Source organism: Pteropus alecto, unplaced genomic scaffold (genome assembly GCF_000325575.1).
Source record: "Pteropus alecto unplaced genomic scaffold, ASM32557v1 scaffold71, whole genome shotgun sequence".
Lineage (NCBI taxonomy): Eukaryota > Metazoa > Chordata > Mammalia > Chiroptera > Pteropodidae > Pteropus > Pteropus alecto.
In genome coordinates this window covers 1,295,966-1,312,892 of record NW_006433024.1, presented here as the reverse complement: position 1 = coordinate 1,312,892, position 16,927 = coordinate 1,295,966, and the positions used below count along the sequence as shown (strand labels likewise).

General features: G+C 49.0%; 1 protein-coding gene across 8 annotated transcripts in view; it reads right to left on the bottom strand.

Moving 5' to 3' along the window:
- NAV2 (neuron navigator 2) overlaps positions 1 to 16,927 on the bottom strand; it is a 369,408-nt gene that overhangs the window by 3,845 nt on the left and 348,636 nt on the right. For all 8 annotated transcript variants that reach the window (XM_025044097.1, XM_025044092.1, XM_006907971.3 and 5 more), the window contains 7 exons: positions 16,571 to 16,739; positions 13,280 to 13,515; positions 10,835 to 10,989; positions 10,558 to 10,629; positions 8,818 to 9,014; positions 7,753 to 7,871; positions 2,437 to 2,640 (listed from right to left, as the gene is read on the bottom strand). In XM_025044097.1, the coding sequence (XP_024899865.1) occupies positions 2,437 to 2,640; positions 7,753 to 7,871; positions 8,818 to 9,014; positions 10,558 to 10,629; positions 10,835 to 10,989; positions 13,280 to 13,515; positions 16,571 to 16,739 (1,152 nt within the window). The remainder of the gene's footprint in view (positions 1 to 2,436; positions 2,641 to 7,752; positions 7,872 to 8,817; positions 9,015 to 10,557; positions 10,630 to 10,834; positions 10,990 to 13,279; positions 13,516 to 16,570; positions 16,740 to 16,927) is intronic.

The following is a 16,927-nucleotide window of genomic DNA, read 5'->3' as shown; positions in this document are numbered from 1 at the left end:
CTGCTTCTAGAATGCACTCATCAGCATCGCTGACTTTCGAAGCACAGGGCTCCCCCTTTGATGAGCATCAAGCTCATCTGTGCTCCAGAGGGCAGCCTGGAGCCACCTGTACTCCAGCTCCTGTCGAGGAGCTCAGAGAGAGGTGAAGGACAGCACCAGGAACAAGCAGAGACCCAGGGTGTGGAGAGGCCTGGATTCCAACTAAGAAATCTTTAGACAAATCACCTAATGTATCAGAGCCACCGGTTTCTAGACAGAAGAGCAGCACCTAACCCCTAGGGCTGAAGTAGGGAATGTAATAACATAATGTGTATTAAACCCTGAGAATAGGGCCTGGCCCAGGGCAAGGGCTCAATAAATGTGATCTGCTCTCCTCCTCCTCCTCCTCCTGCTCCTCCTCCTGCTCCTCATCTAACTTAAAGAAGACTTTGAATACAGTGTTCTTAAATCTTCTCTGACAGTCTATTGGTTATTTATTTGCAAGTGGAGATGGAGAACTAAAAACTACTTTTATTTTATTTATAACTATAAATCATGTGCATGTATTTTATATTTTATCTAGCAAGTAAGTTAGGAAGATAGGCTTTCTCTGAGCTAAGGCCAAGACCTGGTGCCGCTGAGTGTGAAATCTAGCCGCCCCCTAGAAAGTCTAGCAGAGTCTACCTGGGTAAGCCCAGCCACAGACGCACCATCAGCCGGTGTTCACCTGCACAGCCATAACTGGGGAAGGGTGGAGCTGATATGCAGTGAAAAACCCTTTACAGTTGGGATTATTTATTCACTCATCAAACATTCCAAGTATACCCATATTCTGTGGTCTGGAATACAAACAAGTCAGTCCTGTTCTCTTGGAGGTCTCGGTCTCATGACAGGGATTAGTAAACAGCTGTTATAAGAGACCCGTGGCTGGGGCGGAGAGCATCAACTTGGGAGAATCACTAAACACCTAACCTGGTAACCGGAGGTGGCTGGGTGGGCACAGCTCACTTCTGGAGACCTGGGGTTGGAAGGAGAATTCTGTGTAACTACTCTGAGAACCCCAGGCCTTATCAGAAAGGCTGCTGTCTTCAATCAGTGATACGAATATTCCTGCTTAAGAAAAGAGTGTCTGGGGGTGAGCCAGCCATTCTTTCCTCCAGCTATCCTAAGTTCTATTTTTACATAAGTTGAGACTTCATGAGCTTGCACCCACAACAAATATCTCTATGACTTCGGCTTTAGCCATGGATTACATTGGAACTGGCTTTATAAAGTTCAGTCCTTTCCTCTGTAAAATCATTATCATAACCACTATAAATCAGGTTGTGCATAGCAACACAAATGATAAATCCATTTAAAATGTAGTACCTGTTAAAAAAATTCTCAACCACAGCTCTATTCCACCAGTCAGGAGGACGGCAGAGGACTCAAAGGACCCATTGTTATTTTTTTGATCTAGCAAATCGATTAATCGCTAGAAAGAGAACAGCAAATCATCCATCTTTTAATTGCGCTGCATCTCTTACGAACATTTTCTTTCATTAGGTAATGCAAGCAATACTCCCTGCTGTGTTTTTCCTTTTGCATTAGCAGCCAAGGGAGCTCAAGGTTCTGCTATATTTGCTTTCACGGCATTTTATACAGCTTTTGCTTTGTTAAGTCTAATTTTTCAGTATGACTATGTATGCATCATTTATTGGCAGAGAGAATACGGTAGGTCCTTGAATGATGTTTCATTATACTGTTGATGAGATGCCTATGACCTTAACTCTGGTTTGTATCAATGAGCCTACAGTAAAATTAGTTTTGTTATCTGTGGTTTCACTTAAAGCCACAGAAGCTACTGACAACGTTAAGTGAGGACTTACTGTGCTGTGATTGCAGCGTTGCCATCACTGGCCCAGGGTCTTCATAAAGGGCCTTTACTGCTTTACCGATGGTGGAGTAAATAAGCAGCTCAGGCTGTTAGACTCAACTCTCCTCACTGGTCTTGGGACCCATGGTCAGGCCCTTGTGCCTCCGTGAGCCCCTCCTGCCCGCACACCTCTACCTTCCTGATCGTCCAGCTTGGGCTTCTCCTCCTTAACAAGGTCTGTGTCTGCCCAGTTACTAGTGGGAGACATCAATGGAGCAGAACAGTACATGCCAACGGTGGCACTCAAATCAGAGGGCAAAGAGTAATCAGAGGGACAATAGGTATAGGGACATTTAGGGGGAAAAATCAAATTCCTACCATTTACCTTATACCAGAAGCAACCTCAGAGGGGTTAAAGGCTTTAGTGAAAACTAACACCACAGAAGAAAATACTGGCAAAAGTGTCCCTAGTCTTGGGGACAGCCTCCAAAAATGCAAGACGGGGCTCAGTCCCCTCCGTGTTTGCAGCATGCCTTGCTTCATGCCCAATATGCAGCTGGCATTCCACGAATGCTCAGCTGCTCTGGGAGCTGAGAACTCACCAGCGGGTCTCCTTCGGCATCACTTGGGGGCATCTGCTTGCTCGTCGAGCCCTCCCGAGGCATTGAGTAGCCGTCGAAGCCGACATCCTCTGGCCGGAGCTGCAGTAGGGGAGGCCACTCATGCTGCTGTGGGCTGGCTGCCCAAGGATAGGTGTCCATCACCCACTTGGCAGGATCCTCCCAGGGGGCCCGCCTTCCATAGAGCTGAAAAGAGGCAAAGAAAGAACAGTCAGGAAGGCGCCTGAGTCTGCTCTGCAGCCCTGATTTTGCAGTTTTCTGAAAAACTCCCCAGATCCAGCCTTACGCCTCCCCTGACGGTGGAACTCCACTTCCAGAGCGCTATCCTAAGGAAGTCATCCAAGGGCCAGTTTGTCATGCTAAGGCCGAAGGCAGCATGACCCAGGGGCCAGGAACACTGGCTTTGGAGTCTGGCTGACGTGGGTTCATATCTCAGCTCTGCCACTGACTCATGGTGTCACCCTGAACTCTGAGCCTTGCTGATCCAACTTGAAAAGCGGTCTCTGAGGAAAAACAGACAAATCACTATCTGATTTGAAGCATTTACCAATTTCCATGGTATATATAGTCCCACCCAGGTCAATTTCAAACTACCAGTATGATGCCACTGAGCGTGGAGCTGGAAAGAGGTGCTGGCTCAGTCGCACGGGCAGGATATAGTACCCTGGTTTATGCACCCACCCAAAGAATAGCTCCCACATGGATTGGGTGCTGGCCATCAACATCACAGTCAGAAGTCACTAATGGCCCTGTTTTGATAAAAACCCATTTCCTGAAGTAGGTCTGACTCTGAGAGCCCCTCAGCAAAACACCTGTCACTTTCAAAACCGCAAACTGTTAACAGAGGTTACGTGTGCCTAGTGCTTCTCCCTCCTCATGTATTTTTCGAAATCATCCACAATAACTAATTTTCTCTTAAAACAGAAAACTGTCTCATCACTTAATTTTATACGACCAGTACCATGCTTCCAAGTTCCTTTTCTTAAGCCTAATGATAAAATGATTTGAGTGAATTTTATTGGCAACTTTAAGAAATATACACATTCTTTAAAGAACAAGAACCTAGGCTACACCACTTCCCAAGGCTCGGCTCGGTATATTATGTAGCTAGGTATAGTCTATACCTTTCCTCTTTACCACTACCACCATCTTGTTTAGCCGCCATGTGACTCCAAGAGGAAGCATTACCACCCGAGTTTTCCAGACGAGGAGATAGGCTCAGGGAGGAGAGGAGACAACTGGAATTCAAGTCTGTCCAACTCCATGCACCACTAGAGTCTGAGAAGATGTGGCAGGATGTGCTCACAGCCAAGACAAGCTGTTTACCACACTGGGCAGTGCTCTGTGGCTCTGGAAGGCACCCCCTCTACAGGCGACCCCGGGATATGAAGATCAGAGACTCCTGAACCACAGTGGCTGCAGTGGGGCTCTCGAGTAGAGTCACACCTGGACCACAGCCTGCCTGTCTGTTCCCTCTGCCTTCCCGGGACTCCTGCAGTTGAGAGGGGAAAGTGGGGAAGGTGCTGGCAGTAGAATAGAGCTGAGCTCTGACTGACAGAGCCATGTCTTTCCAAGTCATAGGCTGCCTCAGCTGGAAAAAACTGGGGTCGCCTAGGCCATCATGTACCAGATGAGGAAATTGGTCCAGTGAGAATGGCCAGTTATGAAAGGTTATGGAGCAGGGCTGAATTTGAACCTCAAACTCCGGCTTCCTGGTCGGGGCCTTTCCCCTCTCTGCCCCTCCCAAATGACTCCTCGCGAGGACATGTCAACCTGGGCTGGGTTCGCTGTTCCTGCAGCTGTCTCATGACTGCCTAAGCCACTTCTGACCTTTCTGTATGATTTCTGTAAGCCCATCTTGCCCCACTGATGGCTGCCTCCTCCTCTCAGGATATATACAGCCTCCTATGACCTCATCATCCTCTCAGACACCAGCACCCCTCCTGTCTAGCACTCTGGCCCTGTCTGTTGCTAAATCTTCCTTAACCTGGGGCAATGCTAAGTCTTAGGCCTGAGAATTCAATCTGGCATTCTGAAGGCAATTTATAGTCAGGACAGGAAAGGAGTATGTAAAGCCGGCGTGTGCGTGTGCACACGCATGTGTGTCAGGGAGGAAGGGAACACGAGTATTTGGGGATATTTAGAACTGAAGGAGGCAGTTCCAGATTAGAAACGTTCCTACAATTTTTGGAAGCTTCTCCCTCCGAGGGCCTTCCCCATGGAACTGGGCTGCTTGTCCCGAGCCGGGCTTCACATGGGTGAGGCTGAACCCAAGCCTCATTTCTGACAGCTACAGCTTCTGTCTCCATCCTTAGGTGTGGAGGAGGTCATGCTCCGGGCTGCAGAATAACAGAGGCTGGAATTGGGAGTTCGTCAAGTCCTTAGAGAGAATCTGGCCCAGTGGTTTTCAAATATTTGCTCTTCTCCCCTGACCCCACTACTGAGGAGTTTGAGGAACTTCTGGGTTCCACAGAAGCCAGCCTGAGAAAACATTCTCCTAGTCCAAACTTTTCAGAATACAGATGGTGAACCTGAGGCCGTGAGAAGGGGGATTTTCCCAGGGTCTCAGAGCAGGTTGGGTTATCTGATAACGGACCCCACGCCACACACTCCCCACTCCACAGGCAGATGGAGGTCTTTCGAGTTACTCTGTAGACCAGACACTTTGGCAGCTCCAAAGTGTTTACAATGACAGCTCCAAAAGGGAACAGGGCTGGGGACTGAGTCATCAGACAGGAGTGCATCAGGCACATGCTAACATCATCTGCAAGAACAGGAAATATTTTTACAAGCCTCCCCACTTGCCGTTGGATATGCTCAAGTCCAGGTGGTGAATGGCTGGTTAAGTACCATGCCGAGCAGAGGAAATATCATAAAGCTCCTTGGCTCCAGAGCAGAGGCCTGTGGCAGCTTGAAAAGCAGCAGACAGTTGTGTAGACAGACAGACAAATAGGACATTCACTTTCCCCGAGGCAGGGAGGAATCTGGCATCCCCGCTAGGTCAGGGACAGGGAACCAAGGCATTAGGAACTGAAACCTGGGCCACTGTAAACCTTCTGACTCTGTGGGATGCACACGTGTATCACACAGAGGAATCAAGGCACACATTCACGCAGAACCTCCAAGCAGTCTGTCTGTCTCTGTCTGTCTGCCTGTCTGTCTGCCTGTCTGTCTGCCTGTCTGTCTGTCTGTCTCTCTCTCTCTCTCTCTCTCTCTCTCTCTCACACACACACACACACACACACACACACACGGAAAAGTCAGAAGTCAAAACTTGCAAAAGCATCTGGCATCCACTAGGGGGCGATGCCACAATTCCTCCAGGAAAGGATGTGTCTGCTGGAGGCGCTGCCAGGATTTTGAGGCCTGATTTTAGCAGAGTTTCTGTGTGGCCACACCACCACAGGTGGCCCTGTCAGAGCCCATTCTGGGGACTCTACCTTGAAGCACAGTGCTGCCCTCATAGCTACTCTACTCACCTAGCAGGGTCAGGTGAAGAAGTAAATGACCTCACATGGTGCTCAGCACATGGCGAGCATGGACTCAAAAAGTGAAAGTAGGGAATTTAAAACCTTTTTTTAAAATAGAGGAATCCTTTTGTCAAACGAAATCTGATGTAAAACTCCACTACATGAAACACGGTACTTGGTTCCCTGAGCCACCAAGGCTTCTGGGTTTAGTTATAGTGATCCCTCAGGACAGCCTGAAAGTCACAGAAGTAACCAAGGGGTCAGCTAGACCTGGGCTCCAATGCTGCTGGCTCATTGTACCCCACTGGGTGAACTTGGCTAAGGGTCAAAACTCCTGCGAACCTTGGTCTCATCAACAAGCTGAGCTGTTAGAACCACATGGCATCATGTGTGTCAGGCCCTTAGCATAGTGCCTGGCAAGTAGCAGGCCCTCCACAGATGTCAGCAAGCTTCCCTTCAAAACCAGAGGCATGAAGAACATGCCAGTGTCCTCAGGAATCAGCAGATTCAGAGTCTCCTGGGCTCATCAAGATGATGAGGTCATAGGTTTGGGGCGGGGTGTCTCACTTTTGAGCAACTTGGTGGAATGCTAACTCCGGCTGCCTCTCCTGGCTGCTCCCACACTCTTGAAAGATTGTCCTTCAAATGACCTCACAGCACAAGGAAGCGATGACTTTTCCTGCCTTGCACTAAACTAGTGAGTCTCATGAGATAGTGGCATGTCTCTGGTTTCTTGCCTCTTTTGAGTTCTTGTCCTGAATGGCTCTGAAGACTATCGCTGCTGCTACGTATTATAGATACAGAGCAGTCGAACATTCGTCAGGCTCAGCCGAATATACAGAAATGACAAACGCTGACCAAAGCTACTAATGTACACGGTCACACACATGCGTGTGGTGCACACCGCTCCGTGCCCACCACAGCACCCTGTGTCTCTCAGTGCCCAGGACTGAGGAACGAAGGAGCCCTGGAACGCCCAGTACCAGACCGGTGCCTAGGTTACCCAGCGGCGTGTGACGCCCGCTAATGACTCAGTGTGGGTATCCAGAGCTTAGAACCGCTCAGGCCACCTCCCGGCTCAACAACAGAACTGTCGCAAGTTCCAATATATGGCTGAGCTCCTAATGTTAACCCCTGGGCTGAGTGAGAATGGAGAACCTGTGCTTTCCAGTTATCGTAGGGCAGGAGGGACTTGCGGCTTCCTGGGCTTCAGGTCACCTGTGAGGGTTCCCGAAGGCAGGTACGAGTGCCACAAAGCCGAGGGCCGAGAACCTGAAATTTGAGCCAGAGGCCTGGACTCAAATCCCAGATTCTTCAAGGTTTACTTCTATGACTTTAGGCAAGTCATTTATTTTCTTTTGGGACTCCATTCTTGAAAAATGGAGTCAAAAAATAAATCTCTCAGTTCCAGGACCAATGCAGGGCTCGAACCATACAGCGGATATGAGAGTACTTGCAAACTGTGAAGTGCTTTGCACACGTATGCCTCCATTTCTTCACAGTCACTATGCTGAGCACGTTATAGCCATAATTTCATTTAATTCTTGCAACGAGTCTTTGTGGCAGAGCATATTATTCCCTTTTTCTATTGATGAGGGCACTAGGGACAGAGAGGATAAATAACTTGCCTGTGGTCACACAGCTAATAAGTGGCAGAGCCAGATTTATAGCCAAGTGTGTCCCTACAATGTGCTAGACTGATAGTCTCACAGGTAAGAGGTAGTCATCTCATGCCCATCAGATTCCTGAAGGAGGAGATAAAGACAACTCATTTGGTCACCAGAACACTCCCAATTTTGAGGAGGCCAGCGGGTAGTGTGCTTCTCACCTGGAGTCCTTCTCTGACGGCTTCCAGGAGATAGGGGATAATTGAATAGTTCCACAGGTCGGTGAACCACACCCTGGAGCCATCCACGTCGATTGGGCATGAGAGGAAGAGCCGGGGACCTGGGGACCATGGTGAAAATCAGTCAGAGTTGCCACAGTCAGGAGAAGCCATGGTCCAAGCATCTCTCGCAGGAGGGACCCTGGATTTTCTGAGCAACAGTAGGAATACCAGCTGCTGGGTGGCGGGCACGAACAGGACACTCGGGCCCCATACCCTACCTTGGGACTCTCTCTCTCAGAAAATCATCCAAAAGAAAGAAAAGGCTTAATGGAGAAAGATGTTCACTGCAGTATTATTAATCCTGACCTTCAAAAATAGAAACCCACTAAATGTCCGAGAGGGCAGAAATGGTTAAGCGGACGATGGTACACCATATGATTATTATTCAGCCTTTAAAAATAATTATAAAATAAGAGTAGCAATGCAGAATGCTCATGAGACTATGTGAAATGGCAAAGAAAAGAACATTATGTATGATTGTAACTACATAAAACATCTATGTATAGACAAAGACAGAAACAATAAGCTCAAATTAAAATGATTATGTCAGCATGGTGGGATAATCAATGATCTTTTTCCTCTCTGATCTAAATAGTTAAGCTTCAGGAACGTTGGTAACATTTTACTTTTTTTTTTTTCCAAAACAAGACCAATGCCACAGGGCAGTTTTTACACAGGGGAGCCTTGGGGTGGGGCTTTTCACTGAGCTGGCAGAGTTTGCATTAGCTCGGGCTGGGTGAATATCTTGCTGCTGATCAGCTCCAGAGCACTGGGCAGGGTGAGAGGGGTGGAGACACAGCACTGCATGACTAGTGGTCTGGGGTCCATCTTGGGCTGTGATCATCCCTCTGCCTCCATCTACATGGATAGCACAGTGTCAAGCTGACTTGTTCCTACAAAGTGCTATCCTGGCCAGGGCCCCAGGACAGTGACTGAGGAGGCCAGAGTTCCAGGAGTTCCCCCTAGCCAGCCCACCTGCCCACTCTCCCCTGACTTCCCACCTACCTATGGTGACATCCGAGGAGCTATGAGCCTCCAGGAAGCGGTTGAGGTGATGCCAGACCTTGGGAATCCAGTCGATGATTTTTACCAGCTCTACATTCCGCACACGCCCACTGATCTCCGTTTCCATGAGCTTCCGTCTCAGGAACCGGCCAAGGAAACCTTTCACGGGCTCCGTGTGGTTGGCACAAAGCACCCACCTGGTGGAAGTCAGGAATGCTTTTCAATGATGATGACAGTGATAAAACGATGGCTAATCTCAGGATTCAAAGCACCATAGAACTGGAAGGTGTATATGCTAATTAATACTAAAATAGGATTTGCTATGCATCAAACACTGCAAATATAGTAACTCACAATTCCTCCTGGCAACCCTATGATGCAGATATCACCAACCCCATTTTACAGACAGAAATACTGACTTACAGACAGGTTAGGTAACTTGTCCAAGATCAAAGAGCTAGTTAATAGAAGAGCTAAGATTAGAACCAATATATCCAGCTCCAAAGTCTGAGCTCTAACCACTGAGCATAGTGCCTCTTGTGCTTGTGTCAAGGCCCTGTGCTGGGCTATGGAGCTGTGACAATGACTAAGACACATTTGTCCCTATTCCCCAGGGGCTTACTATCTTGTGGAGGAGGCAGATAAACAAGCAGGAATTATACATGATGAAGCCTAGGGAATCAAGGAAGGCTCCTTAGGAGGGAATGTCTGGGCCGAGACTGGAAGAATAGATGGAGCAGCCACACATAAGAAAAGGCAGGAGCAGGGGGTCGGGGAGGGGTGAGGAGTTCACGGCAGCATTTGCAGAGGCATGAGAAATAGCGTGCGGTGTTTGGAGAAACTGCCAGAAGTTCAGTGTAACCAGACTTTAGACTTCGCCTGCCATCCCGAGGAGTCTGGATTCCATTCTGGAGGCAATGAGAAGCCACGGAAGGACTGTAAGCATGAGGGTTTATGGTCAGATTTGAATTATAGGATGTTCACTCCAGCTGCCACTGGCACGGAGGATGGGGGGACAAGTCGCAGGCAGGCAAACTGGTTAGAAAATGACTGCAGTAGTGCTCTGGAAGATGATGTGGCAGCGACGGGGGAGAGGAGGAGAAAGAAGGACTTGAGGCATATTTAGGATATTTAGGACAAGACTGGGACAGCCTGGATGCAGAGGTGAGCCATGATTTCAGTGGCCTGGAGGAGCTGACATTTCTCTGATAATGACGATTCAGGTCCACTTTCATCTCCCTCAGAGATGGCTGCCGAGTGGCTGCAGGTCAGGGTGGGGCAAAGGGCGTTCAGTGGTGGCAAGGCAGGCAACAACGCACCCAGGCACGACAGAGTGGAACCGTCCTTCCCGCAGGTGGAACTCAAAGGCCCACAGACCTACCCGGGGACACTCATAAGCAAGAGCTTCCATTGCTCACATCCACTTGGGCCAGAGAGATGCAGCACTGGTGACGTGTAGGGGAGGCAAGCATGCCTACAGCCCCTGTCCAGAGCTGCCTCCCGATTCTGCTACCCCAGGACTTACAGTCAAAGAGACCTGGGTTCAAAAGTCTGCCAATAACAGGCTATGTGAGCTCGCAAGGGTCACTTAATTCTCCCAGCCTCAGTCTCTCTACTTTTAAGCTGAGAATGAGAAATTTAACTACTGGAGGCTGTTGTGACAATTAAATGAGCTAAGCAGGGCAAAATGCTCAACATGAAGCCTGGCATATAGCAGGTACTCAAAAAGTGACACCTCACCTGAAGTTGTGATGAAGCTGCAGGTTGGGAGTAGAAGAGGTAGCCTGGTTCATTGTGCCAATTATGTAAGGGCTGTGGGGACATGAAAGAAAAGAGAACTTTGTGAGTCAAAGCCAAACCCGAGAACAGGGAGCTCACAGAGGCCCAGGGCAGATGGCTGGCAGCCTCCCTTGGCCCCATGCCGACCCCGGCCATGCGTGTGCATAGTTCCCTGTGCAGCACACGTCATGCGGTGGCCATTCTCCCGGGAACCATGAGATCTGGAGCTGGTCTTTACCATTTATGGTCCTTGCAGTTGAGCAGCCCATTAAAGATCTCGCCCAGAGAGCTGACGTGATGCAGGTTGTCCAGGATGATGACGAGAGGCATGTCCACAGCGTTGTTCTCACTGGTGCACTGGTCGGCAAGGTTGGACAGGTACTGACGCAATTCCTGCAAAGGCCAGGGGAAGAGCAATGGGAGAATGCACCTGATAGAGATGCACATGCTGAGCCTACACTCTGCCCAGACCAGCATAGGGGGAAAGGCCCTTCACGTGCTGTGTGCCTGCCTGCTACAGGGGCTGGGCCTGGAGCTCAGGGGATGTGGAGTGCGCCAGGGGTGAGAAAGGCCAGGGTCCTGCCTTCTGGCATTCACTGACTGGGTCAAAGAAAACCTTCAGCCCAGGGCCAAAGCATAGCACCATGGAGGGTGCCCAGGCCTGGTTCCATATCCCTGCTGTACCACTTTTCTACAAGCGTTATCGCTTCTCTTGGTATTTCTTATTATGCCAACCTCCCAGGAAGCTCCCAAGAGCAGGTGCCTTATACATCTCTATATAAGCTATAGAAGCTCTGTATAAGGTGCTCTTCCACGGCATCTCGGAGACCCGCTTATATCAAAGCCTTGATGAATCCATGTCGCAGAAGACCTCTTCCCCAGCATGCACTGCTGATTAGTGCTGTGGCAGACAACCAATGGTGCACGGGGAGATGGGTCTACATGCACAGGGGGGCTTGGAAGGTCTGCTTGAAAGAGTAAGCTTTGTTGAATTTAACTGCGAAGAAGGGCTAGGGGACTGGCTAGAGCTGGGGCCGAATGCAGCCCAGGACGGCTGGGGAAATGGCTGTATGTCAGAAAAGGAGGAGAAAGAATAATGGTACAGCAGGGGAAAATGCTGAAATAGTGAGGTAAAGACCCGCCAGAGAACCCAGAAGGACCGCCTGATGACAGCATCATCATGCCAGCTGGCATGCTCTAGAGCCTGGCATGGCTCTACACCTTAGACCGATGAACTTTTAGCCCTGTGACAACCCTCTGGGGTGAGTACTATGATTAGTTCCCTTTTGTAGACGGAAAAGCTGAGGCACAACCAAGTTAGGTGACTGGCCCAAAATTGCAGAGGGCAAGCATTGGGGCTGGATTCACACTCAGTGCCCGTCCAGGGTGTGCTCATCACGCCGGACTGTCCTGCATGTGAGCATATGTGCACACACACTCACACACTCGGGACCTCCCTTAAGTCAAAATGTGGCTTGCTAGCAATAGAAAAAGCCCAACTTCTAAGTTACTAGTAATCTTTCCTTCTTCAGCCCCCTCCACTGTATGTTTTTGGCCTCAGCATCTCACAAGGACAGGGGTCCGGGGACTCCCTGCCCTACTCACACCTAGTACTGTTGGTGAGCTGTGCTCCATGTGAGGTGCCTAGTCAAGGGGAAAGTGAGCCCTGGGGGCTGCAACTTAGCCTGGGCTCGAACCCCCGCCGCCTGCCTGGGGTCTTTCTTTCACTGGTCCGGGAAAGGATGCCCTCCCTCAGCTTACTGACAGAGGCTTTTGACTCAGAGGCTCGGACCCTTCTCCCTGATCTGCTCCACATAAAAGTCACTTGGGGCACCTGTGAATGATGCAGGTTCCTGGCCCACACAACCTACTGAAGCAGGTCACCTGGGAATACAGTCTAGGAACCCCTATCTTCGGGGACGTCAGGTGATTCCTAAGCCAGAAGAGTCACTTTTAATTCATCTTTGATTCTCTAGCTGCTTTGCAGAGGGCCAGCTAGAGCTAATTTTCCACCAGCTCCACTGGATGAATAATGAATGTGTGTGAGAAAACCCTTCACAACCCCTGTGTGGGATTAGATCAGACTGTCCAAACATTTCCTTTGCTCCCTGGTCAAGGCTATTTGCTGGCACTAGAGTCCAAGGCTTCAACCAGAGCCCTCGTCCACTGCTCAGTGCCATCTGAGTGGTCTTAGACACATGATCGTCTTCCTTCCAGCCTCAGTTTCCTCCTCTGTGAAATGGGGATAACAGAGGTGGGGGCAAGAAGTCTGTAAATGTAAATGTGAGTTGTTGTTGTTCTCAAAAGGAGGTTTCGTAAACAAACAAACAAACAAACAAAAACAATAGCACCTCTAGGTGCATGATAAATTCTTGGTAAACCGAAGTGGAGGTATCTGGGGTGATCTTAAAGAACGGCTAGCACCGAGCATCATGCCTGGCTCATAGTGGGGAAGTGAAAAACGCAAGGTTGATGTACAGAGGGAGCTTCTTGCTGGGAAGTCCTGGGTCAGAGTGTTCCCTTCTGCTAGCCCCATTCTGGCCTCGTTCACAGGGCTTTTGTAATCCCCAAAGGAGACTGTGGAGGAAATGCTGTTTCTTCCATCAGGGTAGGGGTAGTATCGACCATTCTGAACGGAAAAGTGACCCCTGGCTGAGCAGCAGCCTCCGAATGACCTCCTCACCTTGCTGGACTTGTGGTCCACGTTGAAGGTGGCGATGACCCCGTCTGTCAGCTCCCGTCCCTCCCGAAGCACCAGGTACTCTGACAGCCGGTTGGCCAGGTAGGTTTTCCCGGTGCCACTGGGGCCAGAGAGAATGATCCGCCGGTGTTCTATCAGCAGGGATACGTAGCGCTGCAGGATGGGCTTGGGGATCAGGGACTCGAACGCCAGCGAGTCCAGGCTGTTTTCTGTGAGCCCTGCATTGGAGAGACAGGAAGTGTCTGAAGCCGCATAGAAAGGGAGCTCTGTGCTTGCCCAGCTGAGACTTGCCATGACCTGAGGCCATCCCTTTCCTGGGCAGCCCACTCACCTGAGATCCTGCCCACCCATAGGCTAAGAGCAAGCTGTGCAAGCTGCCGCTCCCAGTCATCAACACCATGCGCTCTGGCCCTGGACTGACAGACTTTTCCAGACTCACACTCACCTTTCACATCTGGGTTCTCAGTCCTCCTCTGCCCTCTGTAGAATTCCTAAGACTCAGGGCTCTGTTTGCCTGTCTGGATCTTCCATACCAATGGTGTCTGCTCAAATCAAACCCGAGTCTCCCTTGTCTGCCAGCACCCTATGGTTCCTTTCTCACCCTGTTCTCTCCCACGTGCCAGCTGCCACTGCTGCCCATACTCAGATGGAGCACAAAGTCATAACACTTTTATCTTTAAAATGAGCAAGTGCAAAGTAGGACCATTTGATTGGGGGCTGTGAATACTGGCAGACCTGGGTTGAAATGCTACCTACTGACGAGACCTTTGACCCTCAACAACATTAAGAGGAAACTCTCCTTTCCCTTTTCCTACCTGGGACAACTCTTACCAATCAGGGCTGCTGGCTTTAAAAGAGCTAGGTTCTTGATATCCCTCCCTCACAGAGAAGATCCATCCAAGGTTATTTATCCAGAACCTAAGGTAATTCTGTTAAAAAAATCACCTCAAGAAAACCAGTATGGCTAGGTAAAAAATAAGTTGAAGAGCATTTATTCTGTTTTATAAGTACGTCTTTCTCCCACATAATTATTTATTGTAAAGACTCCCATAATGCATTTATATGCTTGTTTCTAATCCTCCCCCAACCAAGAATAGGCCCTAAATGCAGTGATGGTTCCAGAATGCCCATGATGAAGGTTCCCAAATGATTCATCTGCCAGGTACAGACCTGAGTCTTCCCTGGTACTGAGCTCAACACAGCCTGCACTGGCTCCAACCTCGACACAAAGCACACAGGGTCCCCAGTCTAAATAACAATGGAGGAAATGCAAACACCTCTTTCTGCACATAGGCTGCTCTTTGGGATTTTTGCCATAAACCCCCCTGAGAGTGACTACATTGCAGACGAACTCACTTCTGAGCACGTCAAGTCCCTCCTCCCCCCACTCTGAAGTGAGCCATCTATAGCTCACCAACCTCTTTCAAGCTCTTGAGTGGTTTTTAGTGCCTGAAGGTATAAATTTCAAGCACTTCAGGAAAATAGAAGAGTCAGGTATCACTTAACAATGAACCCGAGCTGATCCCTGGAGTTGCTAAAACAGCTGGATGCACTGACAGCAGCAACAGATCAGCCTCCCTGGTGGGGTGGCAGTTCCACCAGAGGTAGATCAGCTTGTCACTGTTATCACAGAGGTTTGGTCTGGTCTCAGCAATGGGTCACTCTTTTAACCTTCAATGCTTGCAATGCTCACCTGTAAGTGGCAATGCATGCCCAGCAGTGTGTATGAAATGCAGTTTGAGCCCATGATACATAAGGCTTTCCTTAAAGGATTCTTGCGGTGGACGGTTGCTGTTTTGGTGTGCCTGCTACTCCATCCTTCCCTTTGCCGTAGAACTTTTCTTTCTTATGGGGAGCTCAGTTCAGGTGGTTCAAATGGGGCTGACCCAGCACCTTTATCCACCAAAGAAATGGGCTTATGACAGTCTGGGCCAAAGCCTCTCCCTGGTTACAATGACTGACTTGGTGATAGGCGTTCGACTCCCACTGAGATAGAATCACCCCTAAAAGTTTTCTGTCACAATTTTCCAGATAGCTATTCTCTTTCTTTTAGGTTCCTAAGCTAGAAAGATGAATCAGAGCTATCAGGGCAATTTCATGTGCAGCGAGCTCAAAAAGTAAACACAGCTGAGATAGGCTTGGACCTCATGGCGCTGTTGGAGCACCTGGATCAAGCTGAGTTTGAAGCGTATTCCTGGATCTTCCAGGTACATTAGTCTGCATGTTTCCTTTTTAACTAAAGCTAGTTTTGAGTAGGTTTCTGTCACTTGCAGCCAAGGCTACAATTGTGAATATCACTTGCCAACAAGATAAGGGTATGTGTGAGGTTCAAGCAGTACCTTACTGCTTGTCACAAGCAGAGTAAGATCTAGATTTCTGCTGATGAGGGCAGTTGTGGTGCTTTTGAAAAACTTATCAATCAGGAAACAAACTTGCATCAACCCCGAAACTGCACCTTTAAACTACAGTGCCTTTCAGGGAAGTAAGAAACGGGGTTGCGCCTAGCAGAGTGTTTACTAGTGTACACTTTAGGTGATTCATAAAATATAAGTAAAAGGGGTTTTGCAGTCAAATACATTTATGTCAGGTTGGATTAAACAGCCACCTGAATGGCAGGAGTTAAAACATTAAAAGACGGAGCCTTTAATGTACCAGTACATTCCTATCCCCCTGACCCCAAACCAAATGGGGATAACGATGCAGTTTCCCAGACTTATTTGGCCACGAAACTTTTTTTCCCATAAAATACTTTGTGGGCCTAGAGTTTCAGGGAACACACTTTGGCCTGAGGCTTGACATCTTTGGGTGATGAGGCCATCGGAAGCTCAGGCAGCATCATGCACGGACAAGAGCTTCAGCAATCTCATTAGGGTGCTCAGAGCAACTCCTCTCTAGCCTCCAGCAAATCGTGGTTTCCCCATCTGTAGAATGGGACCACATCCAAGGCTTGCTGGCAAGAGTAATTCATTGGCATTGGTGGAGCCCCATTTCAACAGGGTTATTAAGATTCCATTATCTCAGAGTCATAAGGCTAATGGGACCTTTTGTTACATAATTTCAGCAATAAACTAAAATTATTTGTTTCTGATGGTGGTTCAAAAAGCTAAAGACGGTTCGATTTGCTTAGGTAAAAATAACTGTGGTCGAAGGGAAGAAAGAAAACCACCCACATCCATATGCACAAACAGAACTGTGGCCACGGTTCCCTACGCCAAGTCACAAAATAAAAAATGCAGTTCCTGAAGGTTCCAACCCCTGCCATCGGGGAATTACCTTTGACAGTCACAGAGATGGTAGTGTTCTCTCCCACCAGGTAGCCGCAGGGCAGAAGCTCGGGGGTCTCGGAAGCGTCGCTGCGCTTGACTTCCCCGATGCTGTAGCCGAGAACACTATCTGAATTCAGCCCTAGCTGACTCACTGGGTCGACGTGAACGATGTATTCCTGGAAAAAATAAAGACCCCATCAAAGATGTGGCTAAAAATCTGCCCGTGACTCATGTTTTCATTGGGTGATTTACAATCATCTTCTCTTCTTTCTCGGCTGATGCCTGAGTTGAAATCGAGCTGCGGAACGAGGGGGAAAAAAGCTGACTTTCCATGGGGATGATGCTCCACTATCACAGGCCTTTT